Source organism: Somniosus microcephalus, unplaced genomic scaffold (genome assembly GCF_052327205.1).
Source record: "Somniosus microcephalus isolate GS21.2 unplaced genomic scaffold, FLI_Smic_1.0 unresolved_chr1, whole genome shotgun sequence".
NCBI classification, from domain to species: Eukaryota; Metazoa; Chordata; class Chondrichthyes; order Squaliformes; family Somniosidae; genus Somniosus; species Somniosus microcephalus.
The window spans coordinates 116,102,322-116,126,233 of record NW_028225179.1 but is presented as its reverse complement, the minus strand read 5'-3'; the positions used below and the strand labels follow the sequence as shown (position 1 = coordinate 116,126,233).

Genomic DNA, 23,912 nt, shown 5'->3' with positions numbered 1-23,912 from the left:
CTTAGAGCAGAGAAGGATAAGGGGAGATTTAATAGAGGTGTTCAAAATTACGAAGGGTTTTGAAAAATAAAGAAATTATTTTGCACAACCTTCCCCCATACCCCCGCCCAGAGGAAGTGAGGCTGTCAGATTAATCCCCCTAATAAAAAAAACAGACCTGCATTTATATAGCACCTTTCACAACCTCAGGACGTCCCAAAGTGCTTTACAGCCAATGAAGTACTTTTTGAAGTCAAGTTACTGTAGTAGTGCAGGAAACACAACAGTCAAATTGCGCACAGGAAGCTTCTACAAATAACAGCGTGATAATGCGTTTTAGTGATGTTGGTTGAGGGATAAATATTGGCTCAGGACACCGGGGATAACTCCCCTGCTCTTCTTCGAAATAGTGGCCGTGGGATCTTTTACATCCACCTGAGAGAACAGACGGGGGCCTCGGTTTAACGCCTCATCCGAAAGACGGCACCTCCGACAGTGCAGCACTCCCTCAGCACTGTACTGGAGTGTCAGCCTAGATTACGTGCTCAAGTCTCTGGAGTGGGACTTGAACCCACAACCTTCTGACTCAGAGGCAAGGGTGCGACCCATTGAGCCATGGCTGTCATGCTTGGGCCAGATGGCCTGTTTCTGTGCGGTGAAATTCTACGTAATCCTACGTAAAGCACAATTGTACCTGGATCCACAGCCTTCAGCATCCGTTTCCACAATCTGTACTGCAAAGGTCCGCCGAACTCACCGAGATTAAGACCAAGTAAGGCTTTGCCGGGTTTGCCGAATTTGACATCAATTCTGTACAAACAAATCGGATTTGTGTCACTTTAAAGATTGCATTGAATATTATTTCCTGTAAATGAAATAAACTGCGGGGGGGGGGGGGGGGAGGGGGGGGGGGTGGGGGTAGGGAGGGAAAGTGAGTCTTAGCACAAAACTGCAATGGAAACCCAGGGTCACGGTGCTGGTTTTTGTAGAGATCTTGGTCTCAGTGACTCCATTTAACTAAATAAACAAACAAAGAACCAGGCCGGTCAGGTGGTCACTCATGTTGCAGAACATACTGTTCAATGCTTGTTGATATTGGACTACTTATTACAGAGAATGTACAGCACAGAAACAGGTCATTCGGTCCAAACAGGTCTATGCCGGCCTTTGTGCTCCACACAAGCCTCCTCCCACCCTTCTTTATCTAACCGTATCAACATAACCTCTCATTCCTTTCTCTCTCGTGTTTATCCAGCTTCCCCTTAAATGCATCCATGCTCTTCGCCTCAACCACTCCCTGTGGTAGCGAGTTCCACATTCTCACCACTCTCTGGGTGAAGAAGTTTCTCCTGAACTCCCTATTGGATTTATTAGTGACTATCTTATATTGATGGCCTCTAGTTTCAGTCTCCCCCACAAGTGAAAACATTCTCGCTATGTTTATCCTATCAAACCATTTCATGATCTTAAGAGTAAAAAAAGAAAGACTTGATTTATATAGCGCCTTTCACAACCACCAGACATCTCAAAGCACTTTACAGCCAATGAAGTACTTTTTGAAGTGTAGTCACTGTTGTAATATGGGAAACGTCGCAGTCAAATTGCGCACAGCAAGCTCCCACAAACAGCAATGTGATAATGACCAGATAATCTGTTTTTGTTAGTTGAGGGATAAATATTGGCCAGGACACCGGGGATAACTCCCCTACTCTTCTTCGAAATAGTGCCGTGGGATCTTTTATGTCCACCTGAGAGAGCAGACGGGGCCTCAGTTTAACATCTCATCCGGAAGACGTCTTACTGCAATTATATAGGGCCCTGGTGAGACCACACCTGGAGTACTGTGTACAGTTTTGGTCTCCTTACCTAAGGAAGGATATACTTGTAATAGAGGGAGTGCAACGAAGGTTCACCAGACTGGTTCCTGGGATGGGGGAATTGTCCTATGAGGACAGATTGAGCAGACTAGACCTATATTCTCTAGAGTTTAGAAGAATGAGAGGTGATCTCATTGATACATACAAATGGCTTGACAGGGTAGATGCAGAGAAGATGTTTCCCCTGGCTACGGAGTCTAGAACCAGGGGTCACAGTCTCAGAATAAGGGGTCGGCCATTTAGGACTGAGGTGAGGAGAAATTTCTTCACTCAGAGGGTGGTGAATCTTTCGAATTCTCTACCCCAGAGGGCTGTGGAGGCTCAGTCGTTAAGCATATTCAAGACAGAGATCGATAGATTTTTGAATATTAAGGGAATCAAGGGATATGGGGATAGTTCAAGAAAGTGAGGATGTGGTAGAAGATAAGCCATGATCTTATTGAATGACGGAGCAAGCTCGAAGGGCTGAATGGCTGACTCCTGCTCCTATTTCTTATGTTATTATGCTCTTAAAGACCTCTATCAGGTCACCCTCAGAATTCATTATACTGTTCAATGTTGGTTGATAGGGCATGACTTCTTGGCCTAAGAATTGGAGGTGTTAGCGCTGGCCGTTAAAGCCCGTTTTGGGAAAAAAATGGCGGCTGCCTCACTTTCGCCCACTGCCGGGGGGTCCCGTGGCTGCTGCCATTTTTGGCAGGTTGGCAGCGCTGCCGTTGCGTGGGCTCGCGGGAAGTATTTTAATTAGTTGGAACGTGACGTCAATCGGCGTGCAACGTTGAATTAAGGCCCGCTCCTCCATCTTGGAGCTCGCCGCTCCTCTCCAAAGCACGCCCGTGTGTGCTGCCGTTGACAGTGTGGAGAGGCAGGAGAAAGCAGCGGTGAGCTAGAACTCAATGTAAATAGCTGCTGGGATCACTCTTGTCTACGGAGAGCTATTGGAGTGAAAAGTGCTTCCACTGAGATGCAGCAAATCTCCCCCTGGTCAGTCAAACACTATAGGAGGTACTTTAAAAATAAGTTGTACTGTAGACAGTTGTAATAATCCCAGGAAAAAATCAAAGCTGCATTTCGTTAAATTTTATACTGTAATGAAATCTGTTTGCCTTGCCTGTATTCATTTTGAACTCATGTATATTACCCTCCCCCACATGGTGTATAGTTTCACTTCCTCTTTCCTGACTAACCTGGAAGGTTCCAGGTCTTGGCTCCGCCCTTGACTTCTCTTACATAAAGATCCCAGGATCTGTATGACTCATTCCTGCGAGCCAGTCAGTGTGTTGAGATGTTAGCTCTGATCTTAGTGATTAAAAGCCAACTTGTTAAAGTCTATAACTTCTAGTTTTGTGGTTATTGAAGGCACATCATATACATTGAGATAAAATGATCTGGAAAGTTTGGAAGTCTGCTTTGAAAAGGCTTGACAGCATATTCTCACCAAGAGTTCTTCAAAAGTCTGCTGTTGTTAAAAATGTAATTGAACTCTCTTCTGCACCATTGACACCAGAAAACTTCAGACAAAGAGTTCATGTTACGCTTTTTAAAAATTTCTTTCCATTAATGTCTCATGCAACGGTTTAAGGACATCAGTGCCTCAGTCTTTGTGGTCCTTCCAGGAGTCCCTCCAGATCTGAGCCTGTGCTTTAACAGCCACTCACCAGGGAGTGAATGCCCTTTGCGATCTGCATTGTTAGCTACAAGACGGTGCATCCCATCTCCCTCCAGCAACATGGTACAGCACAAACCTCCACACAGCAACCATCTGGGTCAAAGATCCGTGGTGCTATGGCAGCCAGCGAAGGTGGGAGTACCAGGCAGTCTGGCACCCATTTGTGAACCCCACACAAGACCCAGAGAAATGTCCGTGCAGGTAAGAGGGGAGCTGTGGACAAACAAATGACTCGCCATCTGCCACAACGCACAATGCTCCATCTCTACAAGGGACATCTGCGGACTCGAGAGTTAAACCCAGGAGCCGTCACCAAATGCTCTGACACCGCACATTGTCCGAGAACACCGCACCGATCCTACTGACGTGACCTTTGGCCTCCTCCTGAGGTTAGCGCTGGAACGAGCACATTGAACCACAGGATCTCCGTTCCGCTAATGTAAATTGGCAGGCAGCACCAAAATACTAGTGCTGCCTGCGCTGTTCCCGCGGGCAGCCGTTAGCATTGGCTGGCACTGGTACTGGCAGGTTTCCGGCCTACCTGAATTTCTAGGCTGCACTGTTCAATGTTTGTTGTGCACTAGTTTTGGGGCCTCAATGCCCCTGCGTTCGAATCTCTACCAACACCTCTCTGACCTTCTTCAGTAGGGTAGAAGAAAAATACATTTCTTCTAACATCTAGCCTTGTACCATTCTGTCGCCGCCCTAACCTTTGTCTCATTGAAGCAGGCATGGCCACTGTTCCTCTGGCCTACCCCCGTCGTATATCCCTGGAAGTTTCAAATATGCCATCTTGCAGGCACTCCTGCTCCCTGCATCCTCACCGGATGGAGATCAAGACTTATCGCTTCCTCTAAATGATGAGGAACTAGGAACTGTAGCGGAGCAAAGAGGTCTGGGAATCCAAGTAACAATTCGCTTAAAGCTGGAAATACTCAGCAGGCCAGGCAGCATCTGTCTCTCCACAGATGCTGCCTGACCTGCTGAGTATTTCCAGCACATTCTGTTTTTTTATTTCAGATTTCCAGCATCCGGAGTGTTTTGCTTTTGAATCACTTAATGATGGTGGACGGGTATGAAAAGCAATCAAAAAAGGCGAATGGAATAGAAACATAGAAAGATAGGAGCAGGAGTAGGCCATTCGGCCCTTCGAGCCTGCTCCGCCATTCAATATGATCATGGCTGATCCTCTACCTCAATACCATATTCCCGCTCTCTCCCCACACCCCTTGACGCCTTTTGTGTTAGAAATCTATCTATCTCCTTCTTCAATATATTCAGTGACTTGGCCTCCACAGCCTTCTGTGGTAGAGAATTCCACAGGTTCACCACCCAGTGAAGGAATTTCTCCTTATCTCAGTCCTAAATGTCCTACCCCGTATCCTGAGACTGTGACCCCTCGTTCTCGACCCCCCAGCCAGGGGAAACATCCTCCCTGCATCCAGTCTGTCTAGCCCTGTCAGAATTTTATACATTTCAATGAGAACCCCTCTCATTCTTCTAAACTCTAGTGAATACAGGCCTAGTCGACCCAATCTCTCCTCATACGGCAGTCCTGCCATCCCAAGAATCAGTCTGGTGAACCTTCGCTGCACTCCCTCTATGGCAAGTATATCCTTTCTTAGGTAAGGAGACCAAAACTGCACACATTACTCCAGGTGTGGTCTCACCAAGGCCATGTATAACTGTAGTAAGACATCCTTGCTCCTGTACTCAAATTCTCTTGCAATGAAGGCCAACATACCATTTGCCTTCCTAACTGCTTGCTGCACCTGCATGTTTGCTTTCAGTGACTGGTGTACAAGGACACCCAGGTCCCTCTGTACATCAACATTTCCCAATCGATCACCATTTAAATAATACTCTGTATTCCAGCCTTCTTCAGATAAAGGCCAACAAAGGGGAGGAAGTTATGCTGCAGCTATATAAAGCTCGGGTTAGACCCCATCTGGAGCAGTGCGTTCAGTTCTGGGCACCGCACCGCAGGAAGGAGATATCGACCTTGGAGAGGGTGCGGCGCAGATTCACCAGAATGATCCCGGGGCTAAAAGGGTTAAATAATGAGGGCAGGTTACTTAAACTTGGTTTGTTGTCCCCTTTTAGTATAGGAGATTGAGGGGCGATCTGCTCGAGGTGTTTAACATGTTAAAAGGATTCGATAGGGTAGATGCAGAGAAACTATTTCCGCTGGTGGGGAAATCAAGAACAAGAGGCCATAATCTTAAAATTAGAGCCAGGCCATTCAGGAATGAAATCAGGAAGCACTTTTTCCACACAAAGGGTGGTAGAAATCTGAACTCTCCCCCCCAATAGGATGTGGATGCTGAGGAACAATTGGAGCTTTCAAGACTGAGATCGATAGATTTTTGAAATGAATACAGGAACTGCTGGAGATAGGTCGGGCAGCATCTGTAGAGAGAGAGAAACACAGTCAACGTTTCAGTTCTGACGAAGGGTCATCGACCTGTTTCTCTCTCCATGGATGCTGCCCGACCTGCTGAGTATTTCCAGCAGTTTCTGTTTTTTTATTTCAGATTTCCAGCATCCGCAGTATTTTGCTTTTGTGTTGATGTAGCGATAGATTTTTGTTGGGTAAGGGTACCAAGGGGTGTGGAGCTGAGGTGGGTAAAATGGAGTTGAGGTGCAGATCAGCCGCGATCTAACCGAGCGGTGCAGCCGGCTCGAGGGGCTGAATGGCCTGTTCCGGTTCTGATGTTGCTAACTGGGTCTTTCCCAGGAATCCAACATTTGTGGAACTCCGCACTTCCCTTCAGACTTTCCTTCCGCCTACGAGAGGCTTTTAATACTGAAGCCTATCGTCACCGCTTATATCTCCTCTTCGCTCGTCCTTGGTTGTGCCCTGTTTTATAAACCGTCAATCTTCACCTCGGTTCCACAGTGTTAAACAAGAATGCACGCACGCTCTAGATTACGATCGTCACCAGTAAGCGGAACAGACCTGTCAGTGATGGACTTGATGTCCTGAAAAGTAAATCAAAATGCAGCAGGTTAGAGGGAGGCCTTTAGGGAGAGAGATCATTAGAAGACTTGAACGATGGAACTCGCACTTGTGCTGATTTCTTCGTCAATATTTTTTGTTTAAGTTAAAACTTGAAAGTTTGAGGTTGGTCTATCTTTTTATATAAAAGAAAGACTTGCATTTCTACAGCGCCTTTTACCACCTCAGGACGACCCAAAGTGCTTTACAGCCAATGAAGTACTTTTGAAGTGTGGTCACTGTTGTGGTGTAGGAAATGCGGCAGCCAGTTTGCGCACAGCAAGCTCCCAGAAACAGCAATGTGACAACGACCAGTTCACCTGCATTTTTTTTTTTTGAGATATTGGTTGAGGGATAAATATTGGCTAGGACACCGGGGAAAGCTCCCCCCACTCTCCTTCGAAATAGTGGCCGCGGGATCTTTTACGTCCACCCGAGAGGGCAGAAGGAGCCCTCGGTTTAATGTCTCATCCGAAAGACGGCACCTCCGACAGTGCAGCGCTCCCTCGGTACTGGCACTGGGAGCGTCAGCCTGGATTATGTGCTCAAGTCTCTGGAAGAGGACTGCGAACCCACAATCTCCTGACTCAGAGGCGAGAGCGCGCTACCCATGCTGAGCCACTGGCCGACACCATGGCCCAGAAATTGGGCTACTTACCGCCGGCTGTTCGCGTCGCAATCCTGGAAAAAAATGGCGGCGGCCGCTCTAACGCCCGCCTCTGGCGCGGGACTCGCCGGCTGCCATTTTGGCGAGGGTTAGCGCTGCCGATAGCAGCGCTGGGCTCTGGACATGCAAATGTGGAGAGCGGGACGTCATGCCAACTTAACAACACGCTCTGCGAACCTGGACCTTTGCGCTGAGTTCAGCGTTGTGTCCTAAGCTTGCTCTGAAAAAGCGGGCGTGCAGCAGACCAACAGAGACGCTGTCAGCGCTTCTTAAAGGCACACATGCATCTTTCAGGTAAGTTTGCATTTAAGCTTATGGACTGGATTTTTTTTTAATAGTTTACTGATGTATTAGCTTGGCGCAATACATGTTAAAAGTTTTTTAAAGTGTGCAGGGTGTGCTGCTGGATGCTTGCAAGGCCTCGGATGGCAAAGGAAGGCCTCTGAGAAGACAGAAAATGCTGGAAATACTCAGCAGGTCAGGCCGTATCCGTGGAGAGAGAAACAGAGTTAACGCCTCAGGTCAAGATGCTGCCTGACCTGCTGAGTATTTCCAGCATTTTCTGCAGTCATTTCAGGTTTATAGCATCCGCTTGCGGAAGACAAAGAGGAGGAGGAAACAAAAGGAAGGTTACAACCCAGACAGCCCCTTTCTGGCCAGGATATCCAGGATGGATTCATCCACCTGCGGTACCAGTGACCATAACCCCAATTCCCCTTTCAACACTTGTCCTGAGAATATAGAATGCAAAAATAAGGTAACAACTCGCTCCGCATGGCCAAGGACCCTGCCAACCTAAAATGGAGGACCCTGTTAGCCTAAAATGGTGGTGCAATGTCGACATCGCTGAGTCACTTGCATATTGTGAGAGATGATCATGTTAATTCAAGAAACTGAAGGCAGCAAGAAGTAAAATGCTAATATGGCTGGCACCCACGATGTCACACCTTGCTGGTGGAACAATGTAGGGTGGAGTGCAAAGGGTATACTGACAAAAGGCGATCCGAAAACACATTACCATGCATTACCATAATGATTAGGTGATCGTGAAACCATTACCTGCATATTTTCTATATTATAAACCATTCAGTGAACTGTGACTTCTTTATTTCAAACTGCCAGGCCAGGACATCACTTTAAACTGTGTACATGCCTCGCTCGGGATTGGTGTAGAATGTACGATGTGTTAATGTCTTTTCAAAAGTAAAGTATAATAATGTGACCCACTGTATGAAAGATTGCTTGCTCTGGTGGAACCTGTCGAGACTCTGCTGGAGTCAGAACGGTGCTGTATCAGAGTAAGTCTCCCGGGACAACAGAATAAAACAACTGTTGAACTAAACCAGTATTCGACTCAGTGTTTGTACTGAACCAGATTGAGGACCAAAAAAATCCGTTTCAACATTTGGTGTCAGAAGTGGGATCTCAACGGACGATCACCGAGAATTCGCGAAATTAAGAGCCGAACTAGTTTTGGACGTGAGAGGAGGAAATGGGCCCCCGGAGTGAGTATGTTTAAATTTACCACTTCGGTTTTCCTCTGATCTGTAAGTCCGATAAAAGTTTTGCCACTCGCTAATTCTTGTGTGGTGTCCCGACGAGATCTGGGTCAATCTGGCGAATACTGTGTAAACTTAGGAAATAAGTATCCAAGTCGGGTAAAGCGCCGGCCTCGTATTTCACTTGGCCCGCTCAGGCTCCGATTGGACTAAAAAGTAGATAAGTGATTTTAAAGAAAGAGAAAAGGAATACTTGAAAGAAAGTAAAAAGAGAGAGTCGGGGACTCTAGAGCTATAGCAACTTGTACTCGGGGAGTGCAAGATAAGGGTCGTATAAGTAGAATAATTAGGCTAAGAATACCTGTACCAGGTGGTGACAGAGGCTAAGAATACCTGTACCAGGCGGTGACAGAGGCTAAATTTACGATTTGAATAATTAGGCTAAGAATACCTGTACCAGGTGGGGACAGAGGCTAAGAATACCTGTACCAGGCGGTGGCAGAGGCTAAAATTACTATTTGACTATAGACGACTCACTGTGTTTTTGTTAAGTCTAAGTGTTGTACTGTGTTTTTGTTAAGTCTAAGTATTGTAAGTATTGTAGTGTTGCGTTTCATTTTGTGTGCCGGTATCCGTGAAATATATAAGAGACGTGCAAAAAGTAACTCGAATCCTGAAAAAGAACCCTTAGTGTAAGAGAACCATGGGTAATTACCTAGATACCACAAGTGATGAGGGCAGTGCCTTACAAACCTTATGTGACCAATACCCGGACAAAGCCCAACAATTGAGACAACTCTCAGGGGGTTTAAATAAAAAGTTAGGCAGCGAACAATGGCCACTAGGGGGTCCCAAAAGCTTAGAAACGGTTAAACAAGCTCAAGAAGTGATTTGGAAAAAGAATATGGGAAGTAAGACTAAGAAATTAATTGGACTCTGGCGACAGTATTGCCAAGAAATTAAAGACAGTTCCCTATTAGCCAGCTGGCAAGAGAATGCTGTTAAGTTAGGAATAAAGCTAACTGAAGGAGGGAATCCTAAACCCATTGAAATACTTAAGAAAGAATGTGCACATGAGAAAAGGTCTAAATCTGAAATGGCGCCAGATAAAAAGGATAAAAATGAACTACGTAGTTCAATGGTTGGCCTTAGGTTGAAAGAGGGAGACGGAACAGATGAGGACTTAAACAATTGGACAATTAGAACTCCTACCGCGCCACCTCCTCAGCCACCCCAATATAATAACATTTATCCCGACCAACCTCTTGCAAATCAGACTGGCTTGATCCCTATTACGTCCGTTACCAGTCCACCGACACCCTCCCTTACTGTCCCAAGTCACTCCCCAATCACGCCGATTTCTGATGTTTATATAGACCCTGTTGTTTGTCGAACCCGATCGAAAGATCCAACAAATCCCAAGAAAGACGTGAAACCGGGGAATACCCCTAGTCTGAATTGGCAGAAGAAGAAACGTAGACCCAGACAATTAGTACAACATAAACCAGCAAAAGCAGATGACACTGACTCATGTAGTGACCTTACTGATTCTGAAGACAACCTTTCACCCTTAAACAGTTCCGACTCAGAACCCGAAATTAGCCTTACTAAACCAAAATGAACGCCCAGAAATCTGCCGGTAAGAACAATGCCAAACCCGAATGCAGCGGCTGCCGCAGCCAACCCCACCATAGATGTATTTTTCCCTTGGAAACCTAATGAGATAATGGCTATCCTAACCGGTATGCCAGACAGGAAAAAGGCGCCGGCTAGGTTTGTGGACTTTCTTCGAACCACGATACAGGTGTACAATGCAGACTCCCGAGATCTATGGGCTTTGATTCAACAAGTTTTAACTCCTTCCAAACACACTAGATTTTTGGAACGCCTGACTCACCCTAATCATGCCGCTTTAGAGGCCGCCCACGCCCTCACAGCTGATAGGGAGCGACGCATGTTTGCAGCACTCAATGCTACACTCCAAAAACCTATATCTAATGTCCTAGATACTAAGCCAAAGAAAGATGAGGGACCTGAGGAATTTTTGGAAAGATTCTGTGAGGTTTATCAGGGACAGTCAGGGGACACCAATTACCAAGCAGGAGCCAATTCACCCCAATTCTGCGCCATTCTGATGAACTGTCTCCCGGCTGCTGTGGCGACAGCCGTTAAAACCAATAATATGAACTGGGCAGAAAATACTCCAACTCAAATGGCTAGAGCCGTAAAGTATCATTGGAAAGAGAGTAAAGGTTCGGAGAACCAACCCCAGAAGACAGTAAAAACAGAATATGTCGTGAAGGAAGTCCCAATTCAACCACACACGATAGACAAGACAGGGTATCAGATGGAACCTCAATACTGTAACCCTGGAGGGGTAGACTCTCAGAATTATGGATATTACCCTCATCCAAACGGCTTCAATGCTACTGCATACGGCCAACCCTACGCCACTCCACAACAGAATTACGGAGGTGGAGGAAGGGGTAGAGGACAAGGACGGGGATACCAAGGTCAAAGACAAGGGCAGTGTTATAACTGTGGAAAGGATGGACATTGGGTCAGAGACTGCCCATCCTTAGCCTCTGGAGACCCACCTAGGAGAGGCAGGGGAGGATGGAGAAGAAACGGAGGAGGACCTAGAGGCAGGGGAGGATATACCAATTTCTCCCAGAATAATCCATTCCCACAGAATTGACTAGCTAATCTAGTGACCAGCAGTTCACAGTCGGCCCAAGAACCCTTATTAATGTTGCAAATCCAGGATCAATGGTACCCCTTTTTAGTGGACACTGGAGCCGCCATGTCCTCTGTCCAATCGGACCTTAAACTTCCCCGATCCAACAAGACCCAGGAATTATCAGGCTTCCAAGGTCAAAGGACCAAGTATGCTATGTCAGAACCAGTTCAGGTGACCTACAAAAATCAATCTGCGACCCACCAATTTGTAATAACTACCGGCTTGGACTGCAATTTAATGGCCAGAGACTTACTATGTGCATTCCAACTCAAACTTGATTGTGGTGATGAAGGAATAGCAATCGGACATTGGGCAAATAAAAGGCAATGTTATGTTTCGACTACACCTCAATGGTGGTCACTCGACCTCAATGCATCCTCCTATCATGTGACACTGGCATATGATCGAAGTGGAAAGGATAGGACCCTTGAGGAGTATTTTAAAAATCAGGAAGGTACGGAATGGACAATCTACCTCAAGGCTGTAGTAACTGGACCTGAGGGAAAAGCAGAGTTTGTGCAGGTCCCCTTACACTTGTGGAAGCAGCCTTCGACAGTGGCCCCTCATATCACGCGGGAAGTTAACCAGTCTTTCCACGCCAAAGATTTGGGGCCCATGGTAAAACGAGCAATCGATCAGGCAAACCCTGAATGCCACCAGCCGCAACAGTTACCCGGAGGTCTGATGGTCCAATTTTACCAAAACCCTGAGCCTAGCCTGACAGTGGTGCACCGTCATGTAGGGAAAGATATACTGGAGTATGTGAATCCCCAGGTATGGGCCGAAGACCCAACGCATGTAGGTCTAACCGGCATACAACCCATTGAGATCCCAGTGAAGGAAAATGTGACCTTGCCAACGGTAGGACAATACCCTTTGAAGCAGCAAGCTATTCCGAGTATAGATAGACTCATTAAGGGATTGTTGGAGCAGGGAATTTTGGTAACATGCCAATCCAGTTGTAATACACCCATCCTAGCTGTTCCGAAAACTGGTAAGCCTGACCAGTATCGCCTAGTGCAGGATTTACGAACAATAAATGCAATTGTTCAGCCACTTCATGCACTGGTACCTAATCCAGCACACATCTTGGCCTCGATACCTGCTGATGCTAAAGTTTTTGCGGTAGTCGACCTCCAGCATGCCTTTTTCTCCCTGCCACTGGCCGCTACTAGCCAATACCTTTTTGCCTTCACGTACAATGGCCAGCAGTATACGTGGACTCGATTACCCCAGGGCTTTGTGAATTCACCCACCCTGTTTTCGCGGTGCCTTCAACAGCAATTACAGACACTGACATTAAATCGTGGCTCTAATCTGATCCAGTATGTGGATGACCTTCTCATTGCCAGCCCTGATGAGCTAAGTAACAGAGAGGACACTATTCAGTTGTTGAACTATCTCTCAGAATTGGGATATGTGGTATCTCCAGCTAAAGTACTAGTGGCTAAGAAGACAGTTAAATTTCTTGGAGTTATGTTATCAGCAGAGAACCGCAGTCTGGAAACCAGTAGAATACAGCCAATATGCGAGACACCAGCCCCTAAAACGGCCAAACAAGTCAGACAGTGGCTGGGAATGGTTAATTATTGTCGACAGTGGATACCTAATATTGCAGTATTAACCAAACATCTGACTCCCTACACGGCTAAAGAGGGAGAGTTTGAGCTGGAACTAGAGGCACAGCAGGCATTTGAGGAATTAAAACAGGATCTGGTCCAAGCACCAGCCCTGGGACGACCCCTGTACGATAGACCATTCCAGTTATACTGCACAGTAATAAACGATTGCTCAACAGCAGTCCTGACCCAGAAGCATGGAGATAAGCATCGACCGGTAGCTTATTATTCATCAAAAATGGATCCGGTAGCTTTAGGACATCCCTATTGCACCCAGATCCTTACAGCCGTCTACAACAGTCTACAGTCAGCCGCTAACATGACACTTCAGCAGGATATTACTGTGTATAGCTGTCACTCAGTCACTGCGTTACTGGGGCAATTGCAGACCCAACACCTGACTACCGCCAGGCAAAATAAGTATGAAATATACTTACTGAACAATCCTAGGCTTACATTTAAACACTGTAGCACTATCAACCCTGCCAGTTTCATTGCAAACCCGCCTTCCGAGAGTGATGAACCAAGCCATGATTGCTTACACCTCATTAAGGATGATACCTCAGTCCGACCTGATTTGTTTGACACTCCTATTACGGATCCCGGTATTACCATGTATACGGATGGCAGTTCTTCAATTGATGACATGGGAAAACGAATTTCTGGTTATGCAATTGTAAATCAGGAAGGTGTCACCTTAGAATCAGCAGCCTTTGAATCCCCTTTTTCTGCCCAGCAAGCCGAACTGTTTGCACTCATACGAGCTTGTACTTTGGGAGAAGGATTACGAATCAATGTATATACAGACTCTAGATATGCCTTTGGAGTAGTTCACGACTTTGGACAATTGTGGAAAAATAGAGGATTTCTAACCTCCTCGGGCAGTCCGATCTCACACCGTCAGTTAGTTTCAGACCTCCTGCAAGCCCTTTTACTCCCCAAACAGATAGCTGTGATTAAATGCTCTGCCCATACCACTGGCCAAAACCCAGTAGATATAGGAAACCGCCGCGCTGATGAGGCAGCCAAAATTGCTTCTAGGAGTCACCAAATGATTGTGCCCCGAATTATGAGGCAGACTAAAAATTCCAACAAGAATCAGTCTACCTCGGAAAAACTAATGCCAACCATCCAAGAGGTGATTAAGTTGCAGGAGGACGCTCCTAATAGTGATAAGCATTTATGGAGGGAATTGGGATGTGTATATAACCCTTTATCAAAACTCTGGACTACTCCCGCGGAACAGACTTGCATGTCTGATGAGTTAGCTCTTTGGGTTATTGAATGTGTACACTTTGCAACTCATTGTGGTGCCAGGGCAGTGAGTGATGTGCTTCTAAGTACTTGGTGGCATCCAAGGCTTCAAGCAATAGCACAGAACATTAGCGATCGATGCCTGACTTGTCAACAACACAACCCTGGAAAGGGAGTGTCTTGCGAATGGGGAAAAACCCCTTTACCTGAGGGTCCCTTTGAGACCCTGCAAATGGACTACATTGAGTTGGAAAGATGTCAGTGTTACAAATACGTACTTGTCATTGTAGATGTATTTAGTAAATGGATCGAGGCATATCCAACCACAGACAATAAAGCCTCTACTGTTGTTAAGGTATTGCTGAGAGAGATCATACCTCGGTATGGTATTCCAACTCGGTTAAGTTCTGACAACGGTCCTCACTTCACTGCCAAAGTGAACAAGGAACTTTGTAGCCAGTTGAACATTCATCAGCAATTGCATTGTGCTTATCGACCACAGGCTGCAGGACTTGTCGAAAGAACCAATCAGACTCTGAAGAGCAAACTTGCTAAACTGGTAGCCGAAACCGGCTTAACCTGGTTGAAATTGCTTCCTGTGGCTCTCTTTCAGATCCGCACCACACCCGCGGGTAAAGCACGACTTACCCCTGCTGAGATTATCTATGGTAAACCACTCAAGACTCCCTGGAACCAAAATGCTGCTACAACGGTGCATTTTCACCATATGACTGAAGAAATGACGACCTATGTCTTGGCTCTTACTAAGGTTTTACGTGGGCTGCATTCACAAGTCCGTGCTGCATATGGTGAACTTCCTGACTTATCTGGTTCTCTAAAAATTGAACCAGGTTCGTATGTGATGGTTAAGAACTGGACTCGTAAAAGTCTAGATCCAAGGTGGGAAGGTCCATATCAGGTCTTACTAACAACCCCGACTGCAGCTAAGGTCGAGGGAAGAAGCGCATGGGTGCACGTCCACCATTGTAAATTGATTGGAGAAACCAATCAAAAGGGGGGGGAGATAATCAGTAGATTTCAGTACAGTATAGAGTAGATTTTACGAACAATCATTAATTTTATTTTAATTGATAAGAGACTACAGAACTCACGCTCGGCCTTGATAAAGGTGACTGCAGTTTTACGAGGTCTGGTGTTGTGTTTGGATTGTTTTGGCCTGCCAAAATCCTACTTTTATTATACTTATTATACGATTTCTAATTTTTAATTTTTAAAATTTTAGCTTTAAGTTTTTAACTTTGGATCTTGTGTAAGCAGTTTGTTTTCCAGATTAATAACTAATAAGTCGCATTGATTGATCACGGAGGATCAAGATGAGGACCTTATTACTGCTTCTGAGCGTTATCCTGCTCGCGGGCGGGGCGTTCAATCGACTGAAGAAATGTGCCGAAGAGATATTCTCCAGTGCAAAGACAAGAATCTTAAAGCTTTCGGATCCTGGAACGTGACTAAATGGGACTTCTGTAATGGACTATTAAAAAAGGAAATCATCAGAAGAAGAAATTGAATTACTAAATATAGAGGGTGAAGCGAGTGAGATGGTAAAGGAGCAAGTTGAGAAGGAATTAATGGAGGAGGAGTATAATAGACTCAATAAAGTAGAGATGAACCAGTAGGATGAAGCCCAGAATCACAGGGTACCTTAGATGGTTATCATGGAATGATAAAAGGGGGGAATGAGAATATAGAATGCAAAAATAAGGTAACAACTCGCTCCGCATGGCCAAGGACCCTGCCAACCTAAAATGGAGGACCCTGTTAGCCTAAAATGGTGGTGCAATGTCGACATCGCTGAGTCACTTGCATATTGTGAGAGATGATCATGTTAATTCAAGAAACTGAAGGCAGCAAGAAGTAAAATGCTAATATGGCTGGCACCCACGATGTCACACCTTGCTGGTGGAACAATGTAGGGTGGAGTGCAAAGGGTATACTGACAAAAGGCGATCCGAAAACACATTACCATGCATTACCATAATGATTAGGTGATCGTGAAACCATTACCTGCATATTTTCTATATTATAAACCATTCAGTGAACTGTGACTTCTTTATTTCAAACTGCCAGGCCAGGACATCACTTTAAACTGTGTACATGCCTCGCTCGGGATTGGTGTAGAATGTACGATGTGTTAATGTCTTTTCAAAAGTAAAGTATAATAATGTGACCCACTGTATGAAAGATTGCTTGCTCTGGTGGAACCTGTCGAGACTCTGCTGGAGTCAGAACGGTGCTGTATCAGAGTAAGTCTCCCGGGACAGCAGAATAAAACAACTGTTGAACTAAACCAGTATTCGACTCAGTGTTTGTACTGAACCAGATTGAGGACCAAAAAAATCCGTTTCAACAGTCCCACACCTTACCTTCCCTCTGTTACTGACCATCACAGCATCCTCTTGGCCATGATGCTGAAACCACCACAAAGCAAAATTTCCAATCCAACTTTATACAATTATCCATCCAATATGACATCAAGAAATCAACTAATCACCCTTAAGCATTCACTCAGTAACTGTCTTGTGTGTGCCTTTGCCTATCCTACTGATGTCACGCAGTGCTACCCCAGTGGCTGCAGCATAGCTGGTGGAAGGCTGCTGACTTCCAGTGGGGGACACAGAAAATGGCCTTGCCGGTCAAGCTCGAGGAGCTGGTAGCTGGGAGTGGCAAATCGAGTGATAGTGTTTCTACTACTTCTTCTTCACTCTCCTCTCCCTCTTCTTGGTAAACCACTGGCGTGGCAGACTACATTTCTTGAGTGTGTGTAATGAGGAAGGCACCAGGGTGGAGTTTTGGTGAGGGGAGGCTGAGAAAGCAAGAGGTGCGTGCAAGAAGGAGGAGAACGCATGAAGATAGCAGCATCTTGTATCTTTTCAGCCCCGCTGCTGGCCAAGGGCTCAGCCGTGCCACGCCAAGAATGGCAAGCACCGTCTCCCCCAAGGGGGTGAGGTGAAGCTAGGAATGGGAGGTGGGCCTCGTGTTTGCTGCAGATTATTGGTAGGTGAGTGATGGGAGCGGGGGTGGGGGGAGTTGTACATTGAGAAATTTGTGAGGCTAATGATACAGTTGGTAGGAGCCGGCTTTTGAAGATGCATTCACTGACCTTGGCCACTGGTCTGAGGTCATGAAGCTTCTTTGGGCACTGGAGCCAGGTGGTGGGGGCAACACTGCTGGCAGTGACGGCCCCGGTGATGTGGTCCCATATCATTCTTTCTGAAAGGCCTCCTGGCCCCTGTGGGTAGAAGACCTCTCTTGCAGTGTTGACCCCCATGCACAAAGCTGGAGTGGTGTGTGCGAGACCTTGGGTGCCCCTTCCCTGGCTTGCTGAGCCAGTTGTGTTAGTGCTGAAACACTTTTCCCATATCTTTAGTTGTGGATGGAAATTCAGCTTTAAGAGCTGAAGACTCCCATTTGAGAATTCTTTTTAACGTTAATTTTTTTCCCCAAGAAGGTCAATTGAGCTGTAAGGGATAAAAACTCCCTATTTATAAATTATTTTTATTTTTTTCATTTTAGAAGGCAGTTCCCCTTTAAGGAGCCGCACTACTTTCTAAAATGACAGCCTTGCTTGAAGAGAAGGCTGTCCTTGCTGCAATGATGCTACGGCCACGCTACATGGGGCCACCTGCTGGGACTAGCGACATGAAACCAGCCTTACACAATGAGTTTAGTGCTGGGCCAATGTTAATTAGCAACCAGCACCAACATCCCGGTCCTGCCAGTGCCATTAATTTCGGTGACCCTGGCAGGTTTTTAGTGCTCTCCGTCTTTTAGCCCTATCTTACCTTTTGGCTCATCGAAGTGACAGATATCAGTGTTGGAGAATGAGACCTTTTCCTCCCTCAAACTTAGCACAGACAAAATGCAGTGTGAAGCTCACTGTACTCTCCAGTTATGTACCTCTGCCAGTTTAGTGTCAGCTGTGGCTCGGTGGGCAGCACCCTCACTTTTGGGTTGGAAGGTTGTGGGTTCGAGTCCCACTCCAGAGACTTGAGCACAAAAATCTAGGCTGACACTCCAGGGCAGTGCTGAGGGAGCGCGCTGCACTGTCGGAGGGGCCATCTTTCGGATGAGACGTTAAACCGAGGCCCCGTCTGCCCTCTCAGGTGGATGTAAAAAATCCTATGGCACTATTTTGAAGAAGAGCAGGGGAGTTCTCCCCGCTGTCCGCACCAATACTTATCCCTCAATCAACATCTCAAAAACAGATTATCTGGGTCATTATCACACTGCTGTTTGTGGGAGCTTGCTGTGCGCAAATTGGCTGCCGCATTTCCCACATTACAACAGTGACTGCACTTCAAAAAGTACTTCATTGGCTGTGAAGTGCTTTGGGATGTCCGGTGGTCGTGAAATGTGCTATATTTTTCTTTTTAGGAGAGAGCACCCGTGAGTAGAAAGTTCACCCAATTTTAAATTTCTACTGTCTCTCAACCTCGCAAGGTTGCTCAGTAAGAGTGGCCTTAGAAAATGTGCAGAGGAGATTACAGAATGGTACCAGGGTTGAGGTACTTCGGTTATGTGGAAACACTGGAGAAGCTGGGATTGTTCTCCTTAGAGCAGAGAAGGATAAGGGGAGATTTAATAGAGGTGTTCAAAATTATGAAGGGTTTTGAAAAATAAAGAAAATATTCTGCACAACCTTCCCCCCTACCCCCACCCAGAGGAAGTGAGGCTGTCAGATTAATCCCCCTAATAAAAAAAGACAGACCTGCATTTATATAGCACCTTTCACAGCCTCAGGATGTCCCAAAGCACTCTCCAGCCAAGTAAGTGCTTTTTGAAGTGAAGTTACTGTAATAGTGCAGGAAACACAACAGTCAATTTATGCACAGCAAGCTCCTACAAATAACAGCATGATAATGACTAGATAATTTGTTTTAGTGATAAATATTGGCACCAGGACAAACACCCCTGCTCTTCTTCGAAATAGTGCTGTAGAATCTTTTACAGCCACCTGGAAGAACAGGTGGGGCCTCGGTATAACCTCTCATCCGAAAGACGGCACCTCCGACAGGTGCAGCACACTCCTCCATACTAGCACTGGGAGTGTCAGCCTGGATTATGTCCTCAATCTCTTGGAGTGGGACTTGAACCCACAACCTTCTGACTCAGAGGCGCGAGCACTACCCACTGAGCCACGGCTGACACCTTGGGCTACTGGGCTCTGCCTAACCAATTCAATGATTGACATTGAGTCACTGAATTGACATTCAATGGCATTACCATCACCGAATCCCCCACCATCAACATCTTGGGGGTCACCATTGACCAGAAACTTAGGACCAGCCACAAATACTGTGGCAACAAGAACAGGTCAGAGGCTGGGTATTCTGAGGCGAGTGTCTCACCCCCCAACTCCCCAAAGCCTTTCTACCATCTACAAGGCACAATTAAGGAGTGTGATGGAATACTCTCCACTTGCCTGGATGAGTGCAGCTCCAACAACACTCAAGAAGCTCGACACCATCCAGGACAAAGCAGCCCGCTTGATTGTCACCCCATCTACCACCTTAAACATTCACTCCCTCCATCACTGGCGCACCGTGGCTGCAGTGAGTACCATCTACAAGATGCACTGCAGCAACTCGCCAAGGCTTCTTCGGCAGCACCTCCCAAACCTGCGACCTCTTCCACCTAGAAGGGCAGCAGGCGCATGGGAACACCATCACCTCCAAGTTCTCAAGTCACACACCATCCTGACTTAGAAGTACATCGCCGATCCTTCATCGTCGCTGGGTCAAAGTCCTGGAACTCCCTCCCTCACAGCACTGTGGGAGTACCTTCACCACACGGACTGCAGCGGTTCAAGAAGGCGACTCACCACCACCTTCTTAAAGGCAACTAGGTATGGGCAATAAATGCTGGCCTTGCCAGCGACGCCCACATCCCATAAACAAATTTTTAAAAAAATACCCAGATGTACAAAATAAACCTGTATTGACCCGGTTGACATTAGCTGATGCTCCAACAATACTGATACCTCCAGTGATCCTGCATCTTGCAGGCGCAGCCTCTTCTGTATGTCTGCGATGGTTTGATTGATGGAGGCCCTCTGCGCAGAAGCTTTCCTCATGTTTTCCTCTATTTCCTGTAGCACGGCCACCTCCTTCTGAGCAAGCCTGAATAACAGGGCCTGTTGCTCCTCCTTCAAAAACTGGTGCAATTTGGCGAATTCGCACCCAATGTTCGTCCTCAAGCAGTCGGCTTTTCTCTGCAGAATTAAACAGAACGTCTCTCAAACACAGAAGAGATGCTCCCAACTCAAAGACAAAGGTGATCCCACTCACTCGCTCAGACAATGAGAATATAGTAACAGCACTGAGTTAAGCAGAGGACTGTATCTTGAAGCTTGTGCTATCATTGACCCTTAATTTGTTACAACTGTGGAAATGGGATGGCGTAGTGTGGCTTATTGGTACCACTCTTGCCTTGGAATCAGAGGCTGCGGGTTCAATGTCTTGTGACCTCCGCCACCTAGAAGGGACAAGGGCAGCAGGCGCATGGGAACACTACCACCGGTGCACCGTGGCTGCAGTGTGCACCATCTACAAGATGCAACTCGCCAAGGCTTCTTCGGCAGCACCTCCCAAACCCGCGACCTCTACCACCTAGAAGGACAAGGGCAGCAGGCGCATGGGAACACCACCACCTCCAAGTTCCCCAGCAAGCCACACACCATCCCAACTTGGAAATATATCGGCCGTTCCTTCATCGTCGCTGGGTCTAAATCCTGGAACTCCCTCCCTAACAGCACCGTAGGAGCACCTTCACCACATGGACTGCAGCGGTTCAAGAAGGCGGCTCACCACCACCAGGACACAGGTTAATAAGGCCATAAGAAAAGCAAACCAAGCACTGGGGTTCATTTCGAGAGGGGTAGCTTTGAAAAGCAGAGAAGTTATGTTTAACTTGTACAGAACCTTGGTTAGACCACACTTGGAGTACTGCGTACAGTTCTGGTCTCCATATTATAAAAAGGATATAGAGGCACTGGAGAAGGTGCAAGAAAGATTTACAAGAATGATACTAGAACTGAGAGGTTATAACTATCAGAAATAATTGAACAGGTTGGGGCTCGTTTCTCTGGAGCCAACATGAACAGTATAAGCTGTTTGTGGGAGCTTGCTGTGCGCAAATTGGCTGCCGCGTTTCCCACATTACAACAGTGACTACACTCCAAAAGTGCTTCATTGGCTATAAAGCGCTCTGAGACGTCCAGTGGTCATGAAAGGTGCTATATAAATGTAAGTCTTTCCTTCGTTAAGTTGTAAGATCAAGTTTGTCTAAGTTCTGGAGATACAAGGTCTGCACTGGGAGCCGCAGCAAAAACCGTCCCCCATAGGGACTGAACGATCAGCCTGAAGTGGCGGAGCAGTAGAAATGAGGGGATAAGCAACAATCTGGAGCAGGCAGAGCTGGAGATGAGTTGCTTAGACGGTAGTGGGGTGCCAGGGGGGAGGGGAGAAAGAGATAAAACCTATAGAGGGACTTAAAAACAAGGAACCTGCAGTTGATTTAAAAAAAAATTCATTCACGCAATGTGGACATCGCCAGCAAGGCCAGCATTTATCACCCTCGAGAAGGTGGTGGTGAATTGCTAGGCCATTGTAAGAGTCAACCACATTGCTGTGGGTCTGGAGTCACATATATGCCTGACCAGGTAAGGACAGCAGATTTCCTTGTGGACATTAGTGAACCACATGGTTTTTACAACAGTCCAGGAGATTCATGCTTTTTTTTAATTCCAGATTTATTGAATTAAAATTCCCCAGTGGCCATAGTGGGATTTGAACTCATTAGTCCAAGCCTCTGGATTGCAAGTCCAGTAACATAACTACTGTGCTACCATAGACATATGAGGGAGACGTGGAGAGAAGTAGCTTTACTTTCATTCTTACTGAACTTGCTTGACAACTGGTGTCAATAAATAGCTCTTCACTTCATTTATTTAATCAACAAATTTAAAACGAGCGAGCTCTGTGAAAAATGATTTTGTTGCCATGGTTGAGGGACAACTTGTCCTGGTGCAGTGTCTTTTGATTATGTTTGAAGGACAGTTTGCGAATGTTTTCTCTCTTGCTACTTTCTGCTAATGTTCTATGACGTGCTGACGAGTGATCTTTTCATAAATACTCGCAGTGCTGCGTCAGTGGGATCTATTCCCCCTCTCTTTTCTGACGGTCCTTCAGCTGTTTGGAGGGTCAACTGTGTGTAACTAGTTGGGTGGGGAGCATTGGGCGGGGGGTGGTGGGGGGAAAGACAGTTCTGGGATTTGGAGTTGGAGTAACAGGGGTACTTAAACCATGACAACAAATAATTGCTGGGCATGTCTCCCGTCCACCCTCCCCTCCTTCAGTGGTCGTGCCTATGGCTGTGAGGAGGGATGGCGGCCTTTGTGTCTGCCGTGTCTCATACGAACATACGAATTAGGAGCAGGCCACTCAGCCCCTCAAGCCTGCTCCACCATTCAATCTTAGGCAGCTCAGAGACGATTCACACGGTTGATTCCTGAGATGAGGGGGTTGGCTTATGAAGAAAGGTTGAGCAGGTTGGGCCTATACTTATTGGAATTTAGAAGAATGAGAGGGGACCTTATTGAAACATATAAGATACTGAGGGGTCTCAACAAGGTAGATGCAGAAAGGATGTTTCCCCTCGTGGGGAAATCTAGAACTCGGGGGCACAGTCTCAGAATAAAGGGTCGCCCTTTTAGAACGGAGATGAGGAGGAATTTCTTCTCTCAGAGGGTCGTAAATCTGTGGAATTCTCTGCCCCAGAGAGCCATGGAGGCAGGGTCATTAAATACATTTAAGGTGGAGATAGACAGATTTTTGCAAGATAAGGGAGTGAAGGGTTATGAGGAGTGGGCAGGGAAGTGGCTTTGAGCCCAAGATCAGCCATTGGCGGAGCAGGCTCGAGGGGCCAAGTGGTCTATTCCAGCCTACCCCCGATAACCTTTCACCCCCTTGCTTATCAAGAATCTCTCTACCTCTGCCTTAAAAATATTCAAAGACTCTGCTTCCACCGCCCCCTGAGGAAGAGAGTTCCAAATACTCACGACTCTCTGAGTGAAAAAATGTCTCCTCATCTCTGTCTTAAATGGGTGACCCTTTATTTTTAAACAGTGACCCCCTAGTCCTAGATTCTCCCACAGTCAGTAAGCACTATAGCCTCTGAGTCAGAGGCTGCAGGTTCATAGTCCCACCACAGAGACTGATGTACAAAATCTAGGCTCACACTCCCAGTGCAGTACTGAATGAACATAAGAAATAGGAGAAGGAGTAGGCCATACAGCAACACACCCCACTCCTCGAGCCTGCTCCGCCATTCAATAAGATCATGGCTGATCTTCTACCTCAACTCCACTTAACCAGCCAATCCCCATATCCATGTACTGAAGGACCGCTGCACTGTCAGAGGAGCCGTCTTTCGGATGAGACATTAAACCAAGGTCTCATCTGACCTAACAACAGAAAATGCTGGAAGCACTCAGCAGGCCAGGCAGCATCCGTGGAGAGAGAAACAGTGTTAACATTTTAGGTCTGGGACCCTTCATCAGAACTGACCTCTCAGGTGGACGTAAAAGATC

General features: G+C 46.5%; 1 protein-coding gene across 1 annotated transcript in view; it reads right to left on the bottom strand.

Moving 5' to 3' along the window:
• LOC147095733 (zinc-binding protein A33-like) overlaps positions 1-23,912 on the bottom strand; it is a 34,556-nt gene that overhangs the window by 5,825 nt on the left and 4,819 nt on the right. Inside the window, exons 3-5 of the mRNA XM_085974781.1 lie at positions 20,304-20,534; positions 6,485-6,507; positions 674-789 (exon numbers count right to left, since the gene is read on the bottom strand). Coding sequence (XP_085830907.1) covers positions 674-789; positions 6,485-6,507; positions 20,304-20,534 — 370 coding nt within the window. The remainder of the gene's footprint in view (positions 1-673; positions 790-6,484; positions 6,508-20,303; positions 20,535-23,912) is intronic.